The sequence below is a fragment of the Amblyraja radiata genome, chromosome 31 (genome assembly GCF_010909765.2).
Source record: "Amblyraja radiata isolate CabotCenter1 chromosome 31, sAmbRad1.1.pri, whole genome shotgun sequence".
NCBI classification, from domain to species: Eukaryota; Metazoa; Chordata; class Chondrichthyes; order Rajiformes; family Rajidae; genus Amblyraja; species Amblyraja radiata.
In genome coordinates, this window is record NC_045986.1 from 16461906 (window position 1) to 16488338 (window position 26433).

The 26433-nt window shown below is 44.2% G+C and overlaps 1 protein-coding gene across 7 annotated transcripts in view; it reads right to left on the reverse strand.

Annotated features, from left to right (window-relative positions):
- mib2 (MIB E3 ubiquitin protein ligase 2) overlaps window positions 1-26433 on the reverse strand; it is a 122911-nt gene that overhangs the window by 15804 nt on the left and 80674 nt on the right. For 6 of the 7 annotated variants that reach the window (XM_033047919.1, XM_033047922.1, XM_033047920.1 and 3 more), the window contains 6 exons: window positions 18983-19125; window positions 17234-17341; window positions 14329-14433; window positions 11245-11410; window positions 8585-8721; window positions 1789-1937 (listed from right to left, as the gene is read on the reverse strand). In XM_033047919.1, the coding sequence (XP_032903810.1) occupies window positions 1789-1937; window positions 8585-8721; window positions 11245-11410; window positions 14329-14433; window positions 17234-17341; window positions 18983-19125 (808 nt within the window). The remainder of the gene's footprint in view (window positions 1-1788; window positions 1938-8584; window positions 8722-11244; window positions 11411-14328; window positions 14434-17233; window positions 17342-18982; window positions 19126-26433) is intronic. The other variant, XM_033047926.1, reaches the window with a different exon arrangement.

The following is a 26433-nucleotide window of genomic DNA, read 5'->3' on the forward strand; positions in this document are numbered from 1 at the left end:
ACTGCAGATGCCCTTCAATCTTCACCCTTTTTACTCCCCACCTCCGCAATCATTATGAAGAACGTTACCGGCACCGAGCGCTTATGGGGAGATACGCAGGGTTAGTATTTCAGATTAATGATCATTAATCAAAAATGGGAATAGTCACCTCCTGATGAATGGTTTTCACCTTTAATGTTAACCCCAGGCCTCTTCAACTGACGCTGCTTACCCTGAGGCTTATCACCATTTTCTGTTAGTGTTTCCAGACTTTCAACTGCTGCAGTTCTTTTTAGCTTTTCAATGAGCGTCCTGCGATCAAAATACAATCTGCAGGTCCAGCTGACAGTGACCTACCCAGCGTGGTTTGGTCTCCCCTGGTTTAGAAGAATGAGAGGTGATCTCTGAAGCACTTAAGATTCTGAGAGGAAGTGACAGGGCAGGTGTTACAATGGGCCTTTGGGTGCTGGTACAGCTGGGCACACCACCTCTGCTGACACCCTGCAATAGTATACTCACCGATTTGCCCCCCTACAACTTCTGTGGTAGAGAATTCCACAGGTTCATCAACCTCTCAGGGTGATGAAATTTCCCCTCATCCCCATCCTAACTGATTTATCCTGTGACTGTGTGGATTTTCTCCGGGTGCTCCTATTTCCTCTCACAGCCCAAAACATGCTAATTGCTGGAAAACTGGGTGTAGGTGGTTAGCCGGACCATCAGTGGGAGTAGATGGACATGTGAAAGAAAGTAGGTTCCAGGGAAATCAGTGAGGGAAATGGGACTGATGGGAGCCGGCAGACGCTCATGAGCCTTATGACCTTCTCAACTTTAACAAAACAAGACAAATAGAGCCAGCAGTTTCCAACAGGTGGTTACATTTAGAATTCACTGCTTATTATAATGCCGCTGAGATTGCTTATATATCGCACAATGCATAATTGTACACCCCAAAGGAGCAAATTCCGTGCTATGACGCACGATCTTCACTGTTTTCCAAATGTTGGGAAATGGGACAGTATCACTAGGAAGGGGTTCTGCACAGACTCTGATGGGACTGCGGGCTCATGGACTGCAAGTAAAGGGCCTGTCTCACTTTGGTGTCATTTGCGAGTCACGCAGGTGGCGCGCAAAGATTTTGTGAATCCCAAAATCCTGGGGCGCCGCTCGCGATCGCGCATCACTGCCTACGTCACCACGCACAATGCGCGCGTAATCCGCATCACGACGCATGCGTCGTGACGCATAAGTGATGTCGCATAAATGACGCGCAAATGACGCCCAAGTGGACAGGCCCTTAACAATCCACCTGTTCAATCAGGGGAGGTGATGTGAATAATCTTGTCAACATATTGGCAATTAAAAATCCATGGGGAATCTACACTGTTTTATTCAAGAGCTATCCGAACTACCTAACCAATTTATTTGACCAAATGTATTGAGATCCAGAAAAAAGGAATGGCAGATGCCAAATTTATACCAAAGATTGACACAAAGTGCTGGAGTATCAGAGGATCAGTCAGCATTTCTGGAGAAAAAGGATGGGTGACGTTTTGGGTCAGCATGTTTTTTTCTCCAGAAATGCTGCCTGACCCGCTGAGTTACTCCAGCACTTTGTGTCCATCTTTGGTATAATCCAGCACCTGCAGTTCCTTCTTTCTGGGTCCCAACCCGAAAAGTCACCCATCTTTTTTCTCCAAAGATGCTGCCTGACCTGCTGAGTTACTCCAGCACTTTGCGTCTATCTTTGAATTGAGATCCAGACTGGTTACAGCCATTAGTGCCTGAACAAGGAAGCAATTTTCATACCCAAATGATGCATAATGTAGTGCTGTGTCACCATCCTCATCGTGAATCTCAAGCTTTGCGTTTGCCTGCAGGAGAATCGTCACCACCTCGAGATGTCCTTGATGAGCAGCCACCTGCAGGGCAGTCTTGCCCTGATTCTTAATGTCGACCTGCACAACACAGAGGAATGGTTAAATGTTTGTGAACTTTTACTGAGCTGATATGTTGGCAGATCAGGCATCACTCGCTGAGAACGAATGCCTGTGTACTTTAGAGTTTATTTTAAGATTCTTTTATTTGTTTTTAAATCTTTAAATGGTCTCGCCCCGCCTTACCTCTCTGAGCTGCTTCATCCCTACGCTCCTGCTCGGTGCCTCAGGTCAGCTGATCAGCTGCTCCTGGAGGTACCGAGGTCTAAGCGGAAGCTCAGAGGGGATAGAGCCTTCTCTGTTGCTGCTCCGACATTATGGAACACTCTACCTTTGCACATTAGACAGGCCCCTTCACTGTCCATTTTCAAAACTAGTCTTAAAACCCTTTTCTATTCCTTGGCTTTCGCCCCTGCATGAGACTTTGCTCTTGTTTTAGTGTTTCTATTATTGTTTTTTATTGTTTTTACTGTCTTTTAATGTTTTTATTGTTTTGTTTTATGTTTATGATTAGTCATGTACAGCACTTTGTTGCAACAGTGGTTGTTTTTAAAGTGCTCTATAAATAAAAGTTCAGTTCAGTTCAGTTCAGAAGTTGAAAGCCTCGTGACTTACAAAGGAAGTATGAGTGGAAAAGGAAGTCCTTTTACATGAAATATAAATATATATATTCAACCCCTCAAGCCTGCACTAACATTTGACATTTGCAGACCAATCTTCCTTCTCTTCACTATCCTCATCCCCATATATCATTGCTCCAATATTCAAATCTAGTGAGCCACGTTTTGAAATAAATCATTGACTGATTTTCCAAAGCCTCAAAAAGGAATTTCAAAGCTACAACATACGTTGCTGTAGGAAATCTCTCTTTTCTTCTCTCTAACATCGCTCATCAACCAGGTTGTTTCATGTACATGCCATCTCCATGATAACCTATCAGAGACATTCCTTTTTGCCCTATCCATCCTCCCCATGCTCTCTGCAATTGATAAAACAATTTATTTTCCCTCTTTCTCAGTTCTGACAGTCTTGGAAGTGAAAGAACAATTCAGCTTCTCTTTCCACAGAAGCCACCAGATCTGCTGAGTATTTTCACTATTTCCTGTTTTATGTCAATTTTCCAGCGTCAGCAGTTTTTTTGATTTTCCTCTAAATTCTGTACTCTGTTATCTTTCTCTTTGTATACCTGTTACACTTGTGTATGGCTTAATGTATTCATGTATAGTATGATTTGAATAGGTGGAATGCAAACAAAAGTTTCTCACTGTATGTGGCAATAATAAACAAATACTAAAACATTTTGTATGCTTCCATGCGATTGCCTCTCATTCCTCTGTTTTCTCGAGAGGATGTAATTACGCCTATGTGATAAAGCCACCATCCCAGGTACCAACCTGTACATTTGTTCTGCACTCCCACAACAACACATATATCCCTTGAAGGGCAAACCAACCAACACCCCAGGATACACAATTGGTATATGTGACAATAAATATCTCTTGTCTCTTGTCTTGTACTAAAGGTGCAGTCACACTGAGGTCCTGTGTAATTATAGCAAGACAACCGTAAGGGCCTGTCCCACTTTCCCGAGTTATTCACAAATTCTCCTGAGTTATTCACAAATTCTCCCGAGTTTTGAAACTCGCAGAATGTTTGTAACGAGTCCGTAGGAGTCCGTGGATATATCGCAGCGGTTCGTTATGCCAGCTCGGGGGATCAGGTAAGTCGGGACGTTTTTTCGGCCTGATGAAAAATGTCCACGAGTAAAAAAATAGCCCAGAGTACATATGGCTGGCATAACGAGCCGCTGCGATATATCCACGGACTCCTACGGACTTGTTACGAACATTCTGCGAGTTTGAAAACTCGGGAGAATTTGTGAATAACTCGGGAAAGTGGGACAGGCCATTTACTCTTGTACTCCAATCCTCAAAAAACTATTTCTAACGTACTATTTGGCTACTGCCTGACCTACACATTAATTTTTGGGTCCTCCTGAGGATACCAAGGTTCCTCTAAACATTGACATGCCTCAATCTCAGTATTTCATCTTTTCCCCACTGCAATGGGTACGTTGACATTTTCCCACATTGTATTTCAGCTGCCCACCTACTCAGCTCGGCCGCAGTCCACGAAGCATCTGCGCATCTTCATCACGACTCACATTCCCACCGAGTTTCATGTTGTCAGCACACTTGGAAGGATTGTATTTGGCCCTCTGGCCCGAGCACCAGTCCTAGCTGTACCCCATTGTCACAACCCATCGATCTGAGGAGGTCTCGTTCATTCCCCCTCCTAGTTTACCAACTCTCAATCCACACCAGCATTTCATCTCAAATACTCAAACCTTGTTTAGCAATCTTCTGTGTATGACCTTACCAGAAGTATTCTAAAGACAAACACACTATATCCACTGGAGAAAAGGAATCTATGACGTTTTGGGTTCAGACCTATTCTGATTTCAACCCGAAACATAACCTATTCCTTTTCTCCAGAGATGCTGCCTGACCCGCTGAGTTACTTCCAGCCTTTTGTGTCTATCTTCTGTTTAAACCAGCATCTGCCTACACATTATATCCACTGGTCCCATTGCAATTTTTCAGTGAGATCCATCTTCAAAAAACACCAACAGCCAAGTCAAACATAATTTGCCTTTCATAAATCAATCTTATTATTATTTCCCACATGTCCGGATACCATATCCATTATTATAGATTGGGGCTTGTGCTTAACTACAAACGCCAGATTAACAAGTCATTAATCTCCTTCATGCTCTCTCCCGCCTTTCGTACATAGTGGATTCCCTTGCTGCCCTCTAATCAGCAGGAACCATTCCAGAATCAACAGAATTTTGGATGATGACGGCTGGAGCATTTGCTACGCCCAGAGCAATGGGACATATTTTTCGTTAAGGTTGTTAACTTCTCCACAGTATTTCTTTAGTAATTCTAACATCTTTTACTTCTTCGATTACACTTTATGCTTCGTGCTCTGGTATATTTAGGAGATTTTTTTCTCTCCCTTCATGAAGACAGTTTTTATTAGATTCCTCTGTCATTTCATTATCCCCATTATAAATGTTCGTGTCTGACTGTTGTGGACCCACGTCGTTCTTTACTAGATTGTCCTTTTTTATGTATTTACAGAAACTCTTTGTGTTTGTCACTTATTAATCCTCACATTCCATTTTCCTTTTCAATATAAAGTTTTTCATCATCTTTCACTTTTTAAAATGTTCCCAATCCTCAAATTTATGCTTTCTCTGGCAACTTTCCCTTCAATTAAATACTGTTGCTCGGTGTTTGATTCCAGGGGCATCACTGCTGAGGTTAAAATTGCTCCAGATGTGTATGATGGAGCAGCTGGGGCCATCTCAATACACCCCATATGGGACATGTCTACTGCTTCAGAGAAAGCTTGGGCTGATGTTGCAAACAAAAATGTAGAATCATTTTATTTATTTTGCTGAGAAGCTGCACTTTCCTGGAATGAAAACATGACAGGACAAAGTAAGAATTTCATTGTCCTATCTGGGACACATGACAATAAAACTCTGGTTTCCTCCCACATCCCCAAATTGTGCCAGTTTGAAGGTTAATTGGCCTCTGTAAACGTCCCCCAGTGTGTAGAGAGTGCATGAGAAAGTGTGATAAAATAGAACCAGTCGGAACAGGTGATTGATGGTCGACATGGAGTTGGTGGGCCGAAGGGCCTGTTCCAAAGCTGCATCTACCAAAAAAAAGGATATGCAACCCAAGAGCACCCTTATGTCTGTTTCCGGATGCTTCAGAGTGAATTGTGTTCCTTTTATAGCCTACTTACTGTCGCGTTGAAGGAAATGGGACAGCAAGTTAGTGTGTACCAAGTTCCCACAGACAGCAGGATAACAACAGAAATATCCGTTTCAATAATTTTGAGCAAGAAATGAAAGAATGATCTTGCAAGCTGCGTTAAATTGTCTGCTGGAAACTTTTGCCATCAGATCCGCTAACAACAGGCATGAAGATCAAAAGCATCCAACATAAAACAGCAGCAACATCTCACATCGGACTTACAGCATCTTGGACACGCTATAAAAATTCCCACGGAATCTGCAGTCTATACAAAAGTGGCCTCTGGCCTTTCTAAATGAGCACTTCTGTGGGCTACTTACGTCCACAGGTCAAAGATTCCTTTAGTTCAGTCCAAGAAGACTTACTTGGGAAAAAAAACTGTTTAAACATTGTCCGTAAATTCGAATAATAGGGAATGCATTGTTTAGTACGAGTCCTCACACTGGTCAGAAATGACTTTGTTAGAAAACATTTGTGCAGAAAGCCAAGCATATTTGCTACTTTGACAGAAAACTAATGTCCGAGATGAAGTGGGAGCAAAGCAAGAGTCAGCTGCAACACTTCTGTCTTCCTCAGAAACAGGGTGTCAGGTTGTGACTTTCCTTCCGGTATTAATCCAGTTTACGTGGGCATAAACGACTCCATAAATAAGTGCTTGTTCTACATTTCTTCCTTTATTTTGTACAATGTTCTCACAATTCCACACAATTCATCCACACAGCTTGCTGAGCAGGACTAAGAAGCCTTTCGGGCTCAGGCAGATTCCTCCAGGTGTACAATCTTTCAGACTTTAGACTTTATAGATACAGCGTGGAAACAGACCCTTCAGCCCGCCGAGTCCACGCCGACCAGCGATCACCCCGTACACTAGCACACTAGGGGAAATTTACAATTTTTACTGAAGCCAACTCACTTACAAACCTGTACATCTTTGGAGTGTGCGAGGAAACCGGAGCATCCGGCGAAAACCCACTCAGGACACGGGGAGAACGTACAGACTCCGTACAGACGGCACCCGAGGTCAGGTTGAACCCGGGTCTCTGGCGTTGAGAGGTAGCAGCTCTACCAGCTGAGCTGCTGTACTGTTCCTGGACTCTGCAGCAACTCTACCGCTCCCCTCACCGTGTCCTTCTTCAGGATGTGGAAAGTCAGTGAGACTAACAGTGTCTCTGAGGACAACACCTGTGGGAGGTCCATCCAGCTGTAGCTCCTTACAGACCGCGTAGGCAACTTGAGCAGCAAGTGGACGAGCTTGGGATAATCCAGAAGATGTTGTCCCTGTGACTGCGTGGCTTTTCTCCGGGAACTCCAGTTTCCTCCCACATTCCAAAGATGTACAGGGTTGTAGGGTACTTGGCTTCAGTTAAAAAAAAACATTGTAAATTGTCCCTACTGCTAGTGGGCGCGGATCGCTGGTTGGTGTGTACTCAGTGGGCTGAAGGGCCTGTTTCTGCACTCTATCTCTAAATTGAACTAAAAACTAAACTAACACCATTGCCCTAGCAGCCATCTCTACTGCACTAGATCAAGGAAGCTTTACACAAAAAAAACAGTGAACTTCACCCCTCCGTCATCCTTCACACCAAAGTCTCTTGAGCCAAAGCCTCTCACTTACCCTCCACAAGACACCTCACCCCCAGATAACCTCACCAATGCGGCCACTCCCAACAGGCCACTCCGCTAGTGGCTATATTTATATACCCAATAGCAGCGGTCACTCTGAGATGCTAACTGCTTTCAACTGCAAAATTGAATCTTGTATGCGAATTATTGGAGAAAATCCTACGGGACTGGATTCATGTACATTTGGAAAGGCAGGGACTGATCAGGAATAGTCAGCATGGCTTTGTGCAGAGAATTCGTGCCTCGTTAATTTGATTGAGGTTTTTGAGGAGGTAATTCAGAAGATTAATGAGGTCAGGGTATCAGATGCTGTCAATATCGACAAGGTCCTGCATGGTAGCTGGGTCCATTCCTGGATTGGAGGGCTTTAGTTATGGAGATTGGGTATGCTGGGCTTGAGTGAAGAAGGCTGAGGGTGACCTGATAAAGGCATACAAAATCATGATTCATAGATAGGGTAATCAGCAGGTTTTTTTTTCATGATAGAGGTACCCAAACCAGAGGGCTTATGTTTAAGGAGAGGTGAAAAAAGCTTTAAAGAGGTTCTTACAGATTTTTTTTTTTTTTGAAATGCATAAAGTATAAGATCATGTGGTAAGAGCAGAATTAGGCCATTCGGCCCATCAAGTCTATGCCATTCAATCATGGCTGATCTACCTCTCCCTCCTTGTAACCCCATTCTCTTGCCTTCCACCCCATAACCTCTAACACCCGTACTAATCAAGAATCTATCTATCTCTGCCTTAAATATATCAACTGACTTGGCCTGCACAGACTTCTGTGGTAAAGAATTCCACAGATTCACCACCCTCTGACTAAAGAAATTCCTCATCTCCTTCCTAAAAGAACCTTCTATAATTCTGGGACTATGACCTAGACTCTCCCACTAGTGGAAACATCTTCTCCACATCCACTCTAACCAAGACTTTCACTATTCTGTACGTTTCAATGAGATCCCCCCTCATTCTTCTAAACTCTAGAACTCGCAGTCTGAGGAGCGGGTGGAGTCAGGTACAATCACTATGTTACAAGGCATTTACACTAGCAATAATGTAGGCAAGGCCAGGATACTATTCTAATGCGGACAAATGTGATTTAGTGTAAATGGGCAAAGAGATTGGCAAAGGGTCTGTTTCTGTGCTCTATGATTGTGTGTCTAAAACAAAATATCATTTACCACAAAATAAGGCTGTATACAAAATGCACACTGACCTTCTCTGGATACTTCTGCACCAAATCCCGAACCTTTGTGGCATTCCCATGAGCTGCTTCGATTACAATCCGCCCAGGATTATCCTGGTCAGTTGATTGTGACAGAAGTTTTTCTAGGACAGATGTGACTGTGCCTACAGTACAAAGAGAAAAAAAACAATTCTTACTTCTTTTTGCCAGAAATTATGGAACCAGAGTGGCCGAGAATGCTCCCCATTGTGATTTCAAGACAGTAGAATAGAATAGACAATAGACAATAGTAGTAGGGGGCAGAGCGATGGTGAGAGGGGCTTTGTATGCACAAAACACTGTGCACCTGGAACTATGGCTAAGCATGACATAACTCAGGACAAGGGACTGTAGGTTAGATGAGAGATTGGGTGCAGCCAATATTCCTGGTTTACCTTTCTTCACAGCTTGTGGCGACACAGGGTGGGCTTTCTGGGGCAGGTGGGTGGCTTTGGAATGATAGGGAATGGCTAGAGTGAGGCACTCAACATCTCAGTTGGTTTGGCAGCCAGAACGAAAAGATGTTCTGCCCAGAACATCATAAGTGGCTTGCAATCTCACATATTTGTTTCCATTTTGTTCCTGGCCCTCGCACAAGTATGTGTTTTGATCAGGCCTCACACACGGTCTGTTAGCTATAAATTTCCGATTTCACTTAATTTGCAAGTGAATGTTTTATGATTGGAAAGGACGTGAACTGAAGAGAAACACGAGTGTTGTGAACAGACTATAGTTACTTATTTTCAACTGTGCATAACCCATGCAAAGAATCAAAAAGTCACAGCCTTGACCAACAGGGATTTATTGCACAATGATCTGTGACTAGTGGGGTGCTGCAAGGCTCGATACTGGGACCCCAGTTATTTACAATATATATTAACGATTTAGATGAGAGAATTAAATGTGACATCTATAGGTTTGCGGATGACACAAAGTTGGGTGGCAGAGTGAGCTGCGATGAGGATGCTATGAGGCTGCAGGGTGACTTGGATAGGTTGGGTGAGTGGGCAGATGCATGGCAGATGCAGTATAATGTGGATACATATGAGGTTATCCACTTTGGTGGCAAGAACAGGAAGGCAGATTATTATCTGAATGGTGTCAGATTAGGAAAAGGGGAGATGCAACAAGACCTGGGTGTCCGTGTACATCAGTCACTGAAACTAAGCATGCAGGTACAGCAGGCAGTGAAGAAAGCTAATGGCATGTTGGCCTTCATTGCCAGAGGATTTGAGTTGAGGAGCAAGGAGGTCCTACTGCAGTTGTACAGGGCCCTGGTGAAACCGCACCTGGAGTATTGTGTACAATTTTGGTCTCCTAATTTGAGGAAGGACATTATTGCTATTGAGGGAGTGTAGCATAGGTTTACTAGGATAATTCCCGGGATGGCAGGACTGACATATGATGAAAAGAATGGGTTGACTGGGCTTGTATTCACTGGAATTTAGGAGGATGAGGGGGGGATTTTATAGAGACATAAGCAATTCTTAAAGGATTGGACAGGCTAGATGCAGGAAAAATGTTTCCTGATGTTGGGGGAGTCCAGAACCAGGTGTCACAGTTTGAGAATAAGGGGTAGGCCATTTAGAGTTGAGATGAGAAAAAAACTTCTTCACCCATAGAGTTGTGACTGTGGAATTCTCTGCCACAGAAGGCAGTGGAGGCCAATTCACTGGATGTTTTCAAGAGAGAGGGTGGACACAAAATGCTGGAGTAACTCAGCGGGACAGGCAGCATCTCTGGAGGGAAGGAATGGGTGACGTTTCGGGTCGAGACCCTTCTTCAGACAAGAAAGAGTTAGATTTAGCTCTTAGGGCTAAAGGAATCAAGGGATAAGGGGAAAAAGCAGGAACAGGGTACTGATTTTAGATGATCAGCCATGGTCATATTGAATGGCGGTGCTGGCTCGAAAGGCCGAATGGCCTACTCCTGCTATTTTTCTATGTTTCTATCTGAAAAAACGAATTGCATCATTCCAGAGCACACGAGGCCAAAAGTTAATTCAAAGTAAGAAGAGAATTATGGGGGGTGGGGGTGTGGACAGATTGCTGGACTGCAAACCTGGATGCAAGGGTATCTTGGATGTGTTTATATATGTATGTCTGCTTTATCACTACATGACTATTCGGCCTTTAACGCCTATGCCAGCACCTGAACCAGTGTCCCACGTGATCCCCAGTAATCGACCCGCTCTCATACATTCCCATGGACAGACCCTGGTGCTCCCACTGCCCACCTACACTGGGGTAATTTACAGCGACAATTTAACCAAAACATGGTAGAAGCTGGGATCTTCAGCAAAAATAAAATAGACTACAGCATGTTGGGAGGGAAGGGATGATTTCTATCTTGCTGGATTTCACTCCAATCAGTGGATGATAAAGTTGGAGACAATGCAAAACTCTCAGCCAAAGCAGTCACTCGGCACTGGCCAAAGTCAGTTAAAACTACCCATCCCAAATAATAATTTGAAACCTTTTCACAAAAGATTACTATTAACTGGGAATTTGAGAGGAACTACATCCTATCTCTTTCCCCAAATCTGCTTTATAAACTCATCTTCAGCGAGGTACACGGAATACAAGGAACTCGTCCAATCTGGACCTCCTGCCAATGGAAAGTCGACCAAAGCGTTATTCCGATCGTCTTACTTGCTGAATCATTGGTGTTGTCTGTTGTCATGAGGTTGGCGTCCAGTTCGCCGGGCTGTCCTGCCGTTACGCAGGCAGGGTTAAAGGTCCACGTTTGGCCCCCAACGCCCACACGCAAGTCTCCATCAGCATAAACCTTTAGCACCTTCCCAACCTGCCCCAGTGCCTGGAGGATGTACAATGGAAAGATGATTCAGACAATAATCCACCACAAAAATGCATTATTTTTAGTTAATCACGACAGGCAGCAGCTGAGGTGAAACATCTTTCCAAGGGAGAGTTGTGAGCACTCAAGTAGAGTGAACTAGTCTTGCTGTGTTACTGACACAGGGTCTGTGAAAGCTCTGCACCCTGCGGTATAGGGCAACTAGTACAACAGCAGGAAGACCTGCAGGCATCTGGGGCATCCAAGGAATCACCTCTGGTGAAGTAGAAGAACAGAGTGAGTCAAAATAGGCTGTTAAACTGAAAGAAAAGACATAAAGTGCTGGTGAAACACAGCAGGTCAGGCAGTATATCTGGAGAACGCGGATAGGTGATGTTTCAGGTCGGGACCTTTCTTCAGAAATCAGTCTCAATCCGAAACGTCGCCTATCCATGTTCTCCAGAGAAGCTGCCTGACCTACTGAATTACTCCAGCACATTGTATCCATTTTTTGTAAACTAACATATGTAATTCCTTGTTACTTCTAGGGAATTGGGTCATACATTTGCAGATACAAACAATGCAGTAACTATTTCACTGGGCATTCTTTTCATATTATCTTCTCGGGGTAATTAACAGGAGCAGTTGGCCCCTCGAGCCTATTCCACCATTTACTAAGTTCATGGCTGATCTGATTGCAACTTCAACTCTATGGCTCCTCGCACTCAGTAACCTTTCACCCTTCTGCTCATTAAGAATCTAGCTTCTGCTGCTTTAAAAATATTCAAAGACTTAACTTCCGCTGCCTTTTCATGTCTCACAACTTCAGAATTTCCAGTTCATCTCTTGTCTTAAATGACAATCTCTTATTTTTAAACAGTAGCCCCCAGTTTTACGTTCTTCCATCAGAAGAAACATCAATATATCTGCTCTGTCTAGGTGCGTGATGATCTAGCTCCTTTCAATCAAGTTCCCCCTCAGTCTTTTAAATCCCAATGGATACAAGCCTAACCTATCCAATCTTTGCCCATTCCAGGATAACAGTGGAAAATGCTGAAAAATATCAGCTGCCTCTGAAAAGGGAAAGAGAAACCTGCCCATTCCAGTTATCAATCGAGTAAACCTCTCTGCACGACCACCAATGTAGGAACATCCATCCTTGCATAAGGAGACCAATTGAACCCTGGATATGGTCTCACCAATGTCCCATAAAACTGGAGCATAAGTACAAAACTGCCGTACTTTTGTTTTCAATTCCCCAGGCAATTACCAGTAACATTATGTGAGTTTTCCGAATTACTTGCTGTACTTGTGTGTTGGCTTTTCCAAAGCGAGTACAGGTACCAGGACACTTGGATCCCTCTGTATCGTCGCACCATTGACAATATGCTATTTTTACTATTTTTCCCCGAATAATTCCGCATTATCTCACGTTTGCTGGGTCGTTGTTCACTATGCCGCCTCCGTATGTTCTCTTCACACTTATGTTTCCCGTTCTTCTGAGTAAAATCAGCAAATTTTACAACCACACTTTGAGCCAAGTCACTTGCAGAAACTGTACAAGGTGGAGTCCCCAGCAATGTTCCCTGTGGCACGTTGCTCATCGTAATCAGAACAGAACCTATTCATACCTACTCGCTGTTTCCTGCTGCCCAGCCAATGTCCCATCCACAGAGATAAGTTACCATCTGCATCCCTGAACTTTCATTCTTCTCAATAACTTTTGATGCAACACTTTACTAACTGCATTCTGCTGCTGAGCGGTGACTGGACCTTGGGCTTGGATCCCGAGACCGGCTCTGATAGCCTGTTGATAACTCGAAGGGCCGAATGGCCTACTCCTGCACCTATTATCTATTGTTGTTGTTAATGTATTTGATTACAACATTTGAAACAGCAAAAAGAGATTGAATTAACTGAGAAGTTATTAAATTCTTTGTAGGGATGGGGCCACACAGACACAGAGGGGTGGGTGTGAAGTTCAAAGGTACTTTATTTCAGTGTGATTGGCTCCGTCCGGGACTATCTTTAATCAGACTTTACTGGACTTTATCTTGCACTCTATGTTATTCCCTTTATGGTGTACGTGTATACTGTTGATGGCTTGATTGTAATCATGTATCGTCTTTCTGCTGCAAAAAGACGCAATGCAACAAAAGACACAACAACGTGCGGGTTAGCACGCAACAAAAGTTTTTCATTGTACCACGTGACAATAAACTACCCACGGATACAGATACAGAGTCAGCTGCATTGGCATCTGTCTTTCAGCTCGTTCCCTAATATCCACGCTGCAATGTGCCAGCAGGGTATCAGGAGCACTGTGATCCGAGTACGACCACCCTGCCCACTGCACGACTCGGAATTCTGCTTCTGGATCTCAGCTCCACTAATTCCATCAGAGTTACACGCACTGCGGGAGGAACAGAAGAGGGATTTCTACCCCAACCTTTTGTGGAGGTTTGGAATGGGAGGGGACGGTGTTAGGAAGTGAGGCATCAGGAATTATATCCAAATTAACGAGCATGTATTTGACTGCGTCAAATATCTGGCTTCAAAAATATCGGTAATACAGGAACATGGATGGAAAAGGCCATAAGACATAGGAGCAGAATTAGGCTATTCGGCCCACCGAGTCTGCTTCATCATTCGATCATGGTTGATCTATTTTTCCCTATCAACCCCATTCTCCTGCCTTCTCCCCGTAACCCTGAAAGGTTTAAAGGTAGCAAAAATGGGTAAATGGGACAATCTGAGATGGGGCATCTTGGTCGGCATGGACCAGTCGGGCTGAAGGGTCTGTTACCATGCTCTATGACTCTATAAGTGGCCTATGTCTGTACATGTGAAACGTTGACCGAATGATAAAGATTATTCTGTGTTCAAGGAATTTCCAAATGGCATGATAAGCATTTAGAGAGGAATGAAGAGGCACCTACTGGAGCCATGCTGTCAGTCCATTCCCCGTGACCAGTTTGAAGCCTTTTCACCGTCTCCAGGTCCTCCATCACACAGACAATGTCACCGATAGAGAAGCTGTCCACCTGCAATACAGAGTGAGAGCAGCCGTCACGCCCAGAGTCTCTGCACGGATACAATACGTGTGACTAGTCTGTAATTGTTATTGTTACCCAGGTACAACATTCTCCAGTTTCTTCCCAGCAGTTATCAGCTAACTGAATTGACCTCTCACCAGCTGGACTGTGGTCCTGAACCCCCTTCTACCTCATTGGAGGTCTTTGAATCGGCTATGGGAATGGATCCGCCGGCTCCAGCCCGGCCAGAGTTGCAGATCCCCGGCCGCAGGGATACAATCTGACCCGCCGATCGGCCGCGGAAGTCCCGATGAAGTCGAGATCGGCCACCTCACCCAGCCTAGGCACCACATTGTGGGGGTACTTCCGGAGGGGGGAGGGGTGTTTCAAGTGCACTCTTGTGATTTAGTCCGAATTAAAGGAGGTGCCGGACTATCAGTTGCTGGAAAATCTGTGGTGGACCTGTATTAATTTATCAGAAACCTGTAGCCAATGCAAAGCTGCATTTTGGATATGAAGAATGATTTGTTTCCAAAGGCATATTGATTTTAATGCTCACTGTAACCATAACTCACTTAAAAACCTAAATGTCCTTATCCTGAATACTGAGTGGGAGTTTGGTACATCATGACCTACAAAGCAATTCTGGACTGCAGCAACATCGTGTAGTCATTTATCATACCAGCTGACTCAGTATGTCGAAATATTCCTGTTATGCAATACAAAACTAGCAGAGAAACCACAGTTTTTTTTTTCTGGAAAGCATGGATAAACAAGTTATGATTCAAAGGACTAATTCTCAGCTCGTCGTCCTATAATTTAATCTTTTGCTGCATGTGTGAGCTTGTGAAGACACGAAGGGTATATATTGAACTCCACTTTTGAAGTTATACAAAATGGAGTTCCAGGCTCACAGATTGCACCCCATCATTCAAAGTTCCACACCAACATCATCAGGTAACTAGTGATGGCCAATGTTGCAAGAAGTGGCTTATTTCATTTTCAACTCTTGCATGGCTGTAAGGTTTAACTGCACGGAATGCTGGAGAAACTCAGCGGGTGCAGCAGCATCTATGGAGAGAAGGAAATAGGCAACGTTTCGGGCCGAAACCCTTCTTTGTCTGAAGAAGGGTTTCGGCCCGAAACGTTGCCTATTTCCTTTGGATCAGTCTGAAGAAGGGTTTCGGCCCGAAACGTTGCCCATTTCCTTCGCTCCATAGATGCTGCTGCACCCGCTGAGTTTCTCCAGCATTTTTGTGTACCTTCGATTTTCCAGCATCTGCAGTTCCTTCTTAAATACGGGTTTAACTGCACCATGTAAACTTGTTATCTATCCTCACACGTACCATTTCAATTGCAGCGAAAGGAGAGCTTCCCAATCCCAATTGATTAGTATGGGTGTCAGGGGTTATGGGGAGAAGGCAGGAGAAAGGGGTTAAGAGGGAAAGATAGATCAGCCATGATTGAATGGCAGAGTAGACTTGATGGGCCGAATGGCCTAATTCTGCTCGAATCACATTAACTATAATAACAATTGACTTTAGGTTTCTGGAAGTCTTCAAAAGGCTCCATTAAGGCAACTTCTGTTGTCAATAGCATTTTGAAGATAATGGAATTCCTCCAAATGAACTCTATATCACTGAAACAGCGGAATAATAACCCTGATCAGTGACTCACCGGAATGACACTAATTCTCTTCGATGCTTGGTGATCTATGACCTACTTCCAAATAATGCAATGATTGTCAACAGACTACTTTAAAATAAAATTATGTAAAGGTTGTTTCCTGAAATATTGAGGAAAGGTTATTGTGCTCGCATTAATGATACAAAGATCATTTGATTTCTGATTAACTGCTGGATTCCACTGGTTTACTTTTCGAAGGATGTCAAATCACGGAAGTTCTAATGTTCCTTTGTGTTTGTTCTTCCTATAATTTTTATGCTGTCAAATTCCAAATGTAAATTTCACCTCCCCCTTTACCGAATTCTCCAACTACAAAGTTGGTTTATTTTGTGAATGCTGAAGGAAAGGGTTCATTATCTAACCTCGCCCATACCTTCTGGCTTCACACAGATTGCCCCTGTTGTCCCTAATGGGCCCGACTTTGGTTTTGACTCAAGATTCTTGCATCTGCAGTCTCTTATGTCTCCAGGGCCCTACTTATTCCCCGGGTTAATATACCTATTGAACACGTTCAGATTTACCTTAATCCAGAATGCCAGTGATTTATCTGTCCCCTCTTCACTTTCCTAATTTCCTCTCTGCATTTTTATACTCTCGATGGGTCTCCCCGTATCTTTTGTTCCTATCCCTGTAAAACACTTTATCCAATAGTTAATATCCCTCGACATCCAGTGCTCCCGATACTTGTTGCCGTGGGCTTTTACACGAACATGTTGATCTTGACCTTGTTATCTCTCTTTCTTTACTTCCACAGAGACATACAGCAGCACGGAAGCAGTCCCTTTTCCTCCCCGAGGCACTTCTTTTTCAGTGTTTTACAACTATTTGTACACTGGATACAATCAATTATACAATAACCCAGTGTCACCAAATTAGAATGCACAAAACAAAATAAACTAAACCAGAATTATTCGAACACATCAATCCCAGATTCTGGCTGAATGATGCAAGCACATACGACAGGATCAGTTGAGAATGCTGAATTATTTATGTTGTCTTACTGCGAACATATTTTGCTGAGTTACTTTATTGAACAAAATTAAGGCAAGATGTTTGGCCATTGACTGTACCAGGTTATGTTATTGATCTAAGTTACGGTAACACGTGTGATCATTCACTGTACCTTAGTAAGGGCTCCAGGATGGAAGGTCCAGCGAATATTATTACTGTACTGCACCCTCACATCTCCTCGGTCAGTTATTCTGTGCACAGTGCCCGCTCGACTAATGTACTGTCAAATAAATGTAGTAGATTAATAGTGGCGCAGTGCAACATGATTCAGCTGCAAACTTGTTGTTTCCCCATTGTGTGTAACATCGTGGGATGGTATAGACTATGAAATGCTACCCAGTGACTGTGAATGAAGATCTCTTGTACTTCACAAGGTACTGAGCTATCACTTCTAAGATCTGAAACTTTGGATCTCTGCCTTAACACTTCTTTGAATGGCTTCAGATTTTTCCGCTTATACTTCTTTACTTTGTAAAATTCTCAATTTTTTTCCCCTGAACGACAATCATTTTAGCTTTTTAAAAAATATTATCACTGTCATCTTTTGAGCATTATGTCCAGTCAAAGCCCATCTTGGGAGCGCTAACCCTGCTTGGTCACAAAGCTGACACTTGTTCATGAGCTGGAACAGGTCTCGGCAAAGCAACAAGCATTTACACCCCACCAAATGGCAGCAATGCACAATGCTCTAAACAGTGTATCATAGGAGGTAATGGCCAGATCGCCAGAGTCTGGCTCACTGGAAGAGTTTCAGAAGCATCCGAATGGAAGAGAGAAGTAGGGAGGAGGGGAGGCAAGTGGAGAGAATTCCAGAGATGAGGATTTGACAGGCAAATGCAGCAGTTGTGTCTTGATTAAACTAAGGGATGGTCGAGAGGCCAGACTGGGGAATGGCAGAATCAGAGGGTGTGAGCAAATTATTGGTGACATCTGAGCTCTGGGTATTCTGGTTTTCTTCTACATTACAAAGACATGTGGACTTGTTGATTAATTGACCTCTGTAAATGATGCCAAGTGTGTAGGGAGTGAATGAGGAAGTGAGATAACTAGTATGAACAGGTAATCGATGGTCGGTGTGGACAGTGCCCACCTAGTTGGTATACTGGGCTAGTCCCATACGCCTGCATTTGGCTCATATCCCGCTTAGCTCTTCCTGTCCTATTATCTTTCAAAAGTTATAATGACATCCACTTCTATGGCCTCCCTGGCTGCTGCTACCAGATGCAGACTATCCCCTGCCTGAAAAAGTTGCCTCGAGACCCCTCCTAAATCTCTCCCCTTTCTCGTTAAGCCTATGCTCTCTAGCTTTAGAATCTTCCACCCTTGCAAAAAGACGAGACGTGTACGCTTTATCCATATGCTTCATGATCCTGTGCACCTCAATAAGATCATCCCTCATCCTCCTACGTTCCAGAGGAATAAGTCCTAGCCTATCCAACCTCTCCCTGTAACTCAAGCCCGCAAGCCTATGTAACTTTCTGATGTAAGAGAATAATGTATGGATATGGGGTTAACAATTTTTATCTTTTAAATATATGGCCATCTCTTAAATGAAGCACAGCATCTAAAATGCAATTTTTAAAAGCCAGATTGTTTAAAAATTGTAATCAGAGCAAGTTGAAAGCTGAAACATAGAGAGGATTGGATGGAAATAAAAGCTGTAGAAGGAAGAAATTACACACAGCATTCAACTTAATTCAACTTCCAGCTAGATGGTGTTTGGGGTTAAACACAGCTTTTTGACTATCCTGACATCATTACAGCTTTATTTATGGTGTATACATCGGAATTTATTTTAGGATCAACAGACTGGGAAGTAAACCTTTCACAGTTTTAAACCCACGACTGATTGGACAATTACCTCAGCCATTTTAGGATTCCACCCTCCATGTCCCTCCTGCATCTGCCGCAGGATGTCCACCTCCAGGAGGCATTTCACCTTGTCCAGGTGCTGGAACGTGTGGCCGACTGCACTCTCCTGCCGGGGCAGCTCTGCATGCTCACCTGAAAGCAGAATGAGAGAGAGAGAGAGAGAGAGAGAGAGAGAGAGAGAGAGAGGCGGAGGAGACGGAGAGAGACAGACGAATTGAGAGAGAGAGAGACACACAGAGAGACAGAGAGAGAGAGGGTGAGGGTGAGGGAGAGGGAGAGGGTGGGGGTGAGGGAGAGGGTGAGGGAGAGGGTGAGGGAGAGGGAGAGGGTGAGGGTGAGGGAGAGGGAGAGGGAGAGGGAGAGGGAGAGGGAGAGGGAGAGGGAGAGGGAGAGGGAGAGGGAGAGGGGGAGGGAGAGGGAGAGGGAGAGGAGAGGGAGAGGGAGAGGGAGAGGGAGAGGGAGAGGGAGAGGGAGAGGGAGAGGGAGAGGGAGAGGGAGAGGGAGAGGGAGAGGGAGAGGGAGAGGGAGAGGGAGAGGGGGATGGGGAGCGGGAACGGGAATGGGAACGGGAACGGGAGGGGGAGGGTGAGGGGGAGAGGGAGGGAGAAAAAAAGAAGGGGCCTGTTTAATTGTCGTATTTACCGTCAACTGAACAATGATATTCTTACTTGTAGCAGCACAACAGGTCTGCAAATGCAATACACACATATAAAGAACAGAAAAGAAACACTCAATAAATTAATACTAGCGTAACAAAAAACATAAGTTCTCAATGCAACCAATGACAGTCCATAGAAGTTAATAGTTGTGGTTAGTGTGCCATGTTCAAGAGCCTGACGGTTGTTGGGAAACTGTTCTTGAACCTGGTGTTCACGGTTCTCAGACTCCTGTACTTTCTCCCTGATGATAGTAGCGAGATGTGAGTGTGACGAAGGTGGTCTGGGAGTTTGAGAATATTGGCTGCCCTTTTGAGTCAGTGTCTCATTTAGATCCCTTCTATAATGTATGGACCAGGCAATGTCTACCACTCAATACTGGAATACTCAATGGAAACAGACAGGAACGCTTGGAGGAGTACAGAAATATTTCTGCATCAGACCAGAGCTCAACATTTGGGCTGCTAGATCACACGCCGACAAGCTGAGTTTTAACAACAACGGAGAAATGGGTGAAGTGGGAAACTAGTGAAGTGGCTGATAGGTTCTCCTCTCCACACGTGTCTCAGTTACTTGGCATCTTCAGTTATCTTTCACAATAAAACATACTCATCTGTTAACAATATGGTGAACTCCCAATCAATGATGGACAGCCAGGGATAGGGAGGGGGAGGGGGGGGATAGAGCATCTTGGGTTGAGAGAAAAGAGTAGAATTATCCCTCAAAGTACCTTTCATGACCTCAGGCTCTTCAGTATTTATACAGCCAATAAACATTATGAGCATTGGAGTTGTAATATAGAGATGCGCTTCCAATAATAGGATATCAATCTAAAACATTCATTCTGATACTCTCTCCACAGATGCTGCCTGACTTGTTGGAGGCTTTTTATGTTGGAAAGGCCAATGTAGTTGGAAAGGAGTTGGAATGGCCAATGTACTCATGGGAAGATTTCATCAAGTGCAGTGAAGGGAATAGACGGATCTTTGGTAGGAAAGAACTGCAGATGCTGGTTTAAATTGAAGGTAAACACAAAATGCTGGAGTAACTCATCGGGACAAGCAGCATCTCTGGAGAGAAGGAATGGGTGATGAGAAGGGTCTCGACCTGAAACGTCATCCATTCCTTCTCTCCAGAAATGCTGCCTGTCCCGCTGATTTACTCCAGCTTTTTGTGTCTATCTTCGGTTTAAACCAGCATCTGCAGTTCCTTCTTACACACGGGTCTCAACTTGAAACGTCACCCATTCTTCTTCAGAGATGCTGCCTGTCCCATTGAGTTACTCCAGCATTTTGTGTCTACCTTTGATTTAAACCAGCATCTGCAACTCTTTCCTACACAGATACAAGGAAAGCAGGTCTAAGCAGGTCTCACATAATCTTGCAGGTTCACACAAAAAGCTGGAGTAACTCAGCGGGACAAGCAGCATCTCTGGAGAAGGAATGGGTGATGAGAAGGGTCTCGACCTGAAACGTCATCCATTCCTTCTCTCAAGAGATGCTGTTCATCCCGCTGAGTTACTCCAGCTTTTTGTGTCTACAGACGGATCTTTGGGTTGGTTCAGAGATAGATTGTGTAGTTGGCCTGGAGAGGTCCCCATGCTCTTCATGTAGTGTCAGAGGATCCATAGAAGATGGTAGACAGGTCCTCATTTTAATTCTCTCAGCAATGCGCTGAAATCCAACCCTAGGTTTTGGGCTCAGTTCTCTGGAGTGGGCTTGAAGCAACACCTCTCTGAATCAGCGTGGTCTGTGACAGGACGGCCCAAGTTCAAGCTGCAGAAACTGTGCGGTAAGGCAGAGAGTAGTTAAAGGTGTAACTAAATCCTAACAACACTCTCACCTCTATATTATCTTGCAAAGGATAAAGGTCATCAACCACAGGGCAGGTGGGACTAGTGTAGCTGGGACATGTTGGCCGGTGTGGGCAAGTTGGGCCGAAGGTTCTGTTTCCACACTGTATGACGCTATGACTGACACAACTCTATTTTCAATCGTGCAGCCTGACACTGATCTGCAGTCATCACGGTTGTAAACTTGTATAACCCTCTCGGATTTTTTAAATGCCACGTGTATTCGAAAACTCTCGCGAAATTTGAAAAGAGCACTCTTTGTACTCATGTGTCCTGAGAGGATTGCAATGCATATGATAAAAGTATAAAGGGTTGAAATGTTAATTTGCACAGCTCTGAATTCCTCCTATTTACAGGACAAGTGGTATGCTGCTTGCATTCATTCCCTGTCCATTGCCAACTCTGGGGGGAGCTTACTCGGCCTATAAAATTCCAGATTCTGAATATCTTTCCACAATAATGAGCAGAAATTTAATCCGCTGCAGGTTTGAACTAAAAAAAAAATTACATCTGACGCGTGGCAGAAGCACAACCAAATATTTTCACTGTAAATAGACGCAAAAAGCTGGAGTAACTCAGCGGGACAGGCAGCATCTCTGGAGAGAAGGAATGGGTGATGTTTCGGGTCGAGACCTTTCTACAAACTGGTTAGGGATAAGGGAAACGATAGATATAGACGATGATGTGGAGAGATAAAGAACAATGAATGAACGATATGCCGATGTAAAGGAAACAGGCTGTTTGTCGGGTGAAAATGAGAAACGAGTGCGACTTGGGTGGGTGAGGGACAGAGAGAGCGGGAATGCTGGGGCTCTCGGATACAGCAGATGAGGTTGGAGGAGGTGCAAGTGAACCTCTGCCTAACCTGAAAGGACTGTCGGGGTCCCTGAAGTCGAGGGAGGAGGTATAGCGACAGGTGTTGCATCTTCTGCGGTTGCAGGGGAAGGTACCTGGGGGGTGGGGTGATTTGGTTGGGAAGGGATGAGTTAACCAGGGAGTTGCGGAGGGAACGGTCTCTCGGAAGGCGGAAAGGGGTGGAGATGGGAAAATGTGGCTAGTGGTGGGATCCCGTTGGAGGTGGCGGATGTTTTGGCGGATTTTGTGTTGTATGTGATGGCTGATGGGGTGGAAGGTAAGGACTAGGAGGACTCTATCCCATTCTATCTCTCCAGAGATGCTGCCTGTCACGCTGAGTTACTCCAGCTTGCTGTGTCTATCTTCAGTTTAAACCAGCATCTGCAGTTCCTTCTTACATATTTTCACTGTAATTTGGGTTTCGGCGGAATAGTAAAGCTCTGTGATCATTGCTGACCCGGTGCCAGCTCTAGAAGCAGCCAACATTCAAACCCAGAGCTGCAAACTATTCACTCCATCCAACGGATGAGAACATTCCATTGAGTTCTTTTTAAATATCTCCTAAAATCACTGATTATTTATTTGAGAATTTTGCACAACACAATTAAAAGGCATCAGCCATTGACTGTAGATATTAAGCATAATTTTACAGGCTGGCTAATTAAAATAACACAAATTGTAGTCAATTGGCCGGCAAATCTTGTTGAACAGGGGCTGGGTGGGGAAGAGGCATTTTACCAAAGTACAGCAATTTTCTGTAGACAAAAGACAGAAACACATCTGAATGGCAAAACGACACACAGGACCTGATACCTTCTGGCATCTCATTGTTCGATGGACCTGTCCAGCTGCACTACCAGGACCCAGGAGGCTGATCAGTGTGTAGGAAGGAACTGCAGATGCTGGTTTAAACTAAAGATAGACATAAAATACTGGAGTAACTCAGCGGGACAGGCAGCATCTCTGGAGAGAAGGAGTGGGTGACGTTTCGGGTCGAGACCTTTCTTCAGACTGATGTCAGGGGAGAAGGAGATACAGAGATAAGGAGGTGTAAGGTGCAAAAATAGGACAAAGGGAATTGAGATCAAGGAAAATGTAGAATAGATCATTGTTAGCTGGGAGAAGGTAACAACAAAGCAAGCAGAAAAAATGTAGTCGGAGACAGTAAGGCTGGTCGGAAAAATGGGAAGAGGAGGGATGGAGAGAGAGTTATTTGAAGTTAGAGAAGTCAATGTTCATACCGCTGGGATGTAAACTGCCCAAGCGAAACATGAGGTGTTTTTCCTCCAATTTGCTGATCAGTGCTGACACAGACAGGGGGCAAATGGAGTGGATACAACACCCACCTGCTTCCATTACCAGGGTGGACCAGACCAGACCAGACATGGTCTGCTGGGCCAGGGATGCATGAACACCCTGCTTCCTCATCAGAGCGAGCATTTGTGACCAGAAAAGCTGAGGGGTTTGAGGGTTCTAACCCCCCCCCCCCCTTCATTGGTTTTCAGATGGCACCTGGCTGGGTCAGTTGCTATGGTGATGCTGTGCTGATTCTGTGGCCTCGTTAGTTGAACAGAAGTGAAACCTGGGAGAGGCACAACAATAGCTAAAGCGATTCTATCCCCACTATCGTATGAAGTCTACATCTTCACCAGGCTCCAAGCAAGAATCTCGGCATCAAATCGTCAACTGTTCCTCTCTCCGCAGATGCCGACTGACCATCTGATGCTGGCAGATCATACCCAACACTTCCCGTCAGATTTCCAGCATCCACACCACTTCCTACCCCTCAACACGTTGCTTCTCCCCTCCCTGCCTCTATATCCACTTCCTACCTCTCCCCCCATGCCTCCCCTCCACACCTCTTCCCTTCTCCCCGCCTCTAGTCCTCTAGGGGCTAGCGGAGTCAGGGGATATGGGGAGAAGGCAGGAACGGGGTACTGATTGGGGATGATCAGCCATGATCACATTGAATGGCTGTGCTGGCTCGAAGGGCCGAATGGCCTACTCCTGCACCTATTGTCTATTGTCTATATTTCCATCCTGGAAGAAAGGTTCTAACTATCCACCTTATCAGTGCTTTTCATATTTTTATATATTTCCATTGGGTCTCCCTTAACCTCTGGTATTCCTGAGAAAGCCATCCAAGTCTGCTCATCCTCTCCCTGTAACTAATACCCCCTAATACAAGCATCATTCTACCAAACCTCCTTTGTACCCTCTTCAAAGCCTCCACATCCTTCCTGCAGTGGGTCTACCAGAATTGTGCGCAATACTCCAAATGCAGCCTAACCGAAGTCCTGTAAAGCTGCTTCCTGACTCTGTGGAGTATATGGTGTTGAGAACACGATGTTTCAACTCTTGTTTCATGCTGTAAATATATAGCTCTATGACTCTACAACTCAGTAGGTCATTGGGCTTTATGCAAGGTCTCTCCCCACAATGTCGACTATCTCTTTGCCTCCGTAGATGCTGCTCGATGTGCTGAGTTGCTCCAGCAGTTTGGTTTTACTCTGGATCCCAGCATCTGCAGGCTCTTGGTCTACAGTTTGGAAGTAGGTGTTGCCCAGAGAGTGAGTTCAGGCTTAGCATTGAGAAAGTGTCAGACGTGCTGATAAGATTAGCACAATGTTTTAATTCCAACTGGAAATGATTCCTAGTGTCAGCTAATATGCTAATTGATCCAATATCTAAGTTAAAGACCCTGTCGAAGAATCTAGATAAATTAAGCAAGCGGTAGGAAGATTTAAAAAAAAAAGAATGCTTGTGAACAGGCGTTACTAAATGTTGGTGCACAGAGGAAACTGGGCATGTTAGTTGTGATTCTACATTGGCCGCAGCCAATGAAGGAAAATGTACCATTTGTTTTTTTCACCACCCTGTCTACCTGCTACTACTTTTACCTTGCATAGTTCTGGGTGATCAAAAGAAAGCAGCAACGAGGAGCAGCTTCTATAGCCTGGTAAAGTGTGCATGATGTGGATGCACTGGATAAATGCATTTGTCTTTCATGCTACTGATCCCTCATAGTAACTTAAGATTAATTTGTTTTTTAATTTTGCAATTCCCAGCCTTATTTTCTAAAAGCACGGTGGCGTAGCGGTAGAGCTCCTGTGTTCCTGGACCAGGACCTGGGTTCGATCTGGACTGCGGGTGCTGTCTGAACGGAGTTTGTACATTCTCCCCTTGATCTGCGTGAGTTTTCTCCGAGATCTTCGGTTTCCTTCCACACTCCAAAGACGTACAAGTTTGTAGGTTAATTGGCGTGGTATAAATGTCAATTGTCTCTAGCGTGTGTAGGGTAGTGTCAATGTGCGGGGATCGCCAGTGGGCCGAAGGGCCTGTTTCCGTGCTGTATCTCTAAACTAAACTCTTACATAGCAACATCAAACCCTTCCAATCCCATACTCTGCCAACCTTCTCCATCCCTTCAGTCCTAGATCTCTTTGCTTCTCCAATAACAAACAGTCTTGATGATCCCCAGAATGAACCACTTTGCCAGTAGAGATGTACCTTCCGTTGCCACAGTCCTGTGATCTGGAATTCTCTCTCTAACCCACACCAATCTTTCTTCTTTTTTATCCTCTTTTAAACTCTGCTTCATTGACCAAGTTTTAGATTATCTTCCTGACATCCGATTTCTTTGGCTCAATATTAAAGACCATTGGTGTGAAACTCTGTGTATGCTTTGGCTTGTCACAAATGTTATACCAATACTTGTAGCTGTAACCAATTCTATTCTATTTGCCAATATGTGAATCTGTACTCGTCTGCATTGTAGGATCAAGCACACTTCTGTTTATTCTTCAAGGATTTATAGATAGATTTTCTCTGTTACAATCATTTACAAAGTTCAAGTCTGTTTACTTTTAATGAGGTTCATGAACTAGGAACATCATGTTATATTTCATGGTTTTTCTAAGAATGCCAATGTTATTAAAACATAGGAATTAAATAACTACTTTAAGAATTGACAAGTTTTAACAAGCTCAGCGATTTTGTATGGGACTTCTTGTTCTTTATAAACATAAATGATTTGGAGATTTGCACTAAAGTGTTATCAATAGGAATGCTGGAAAT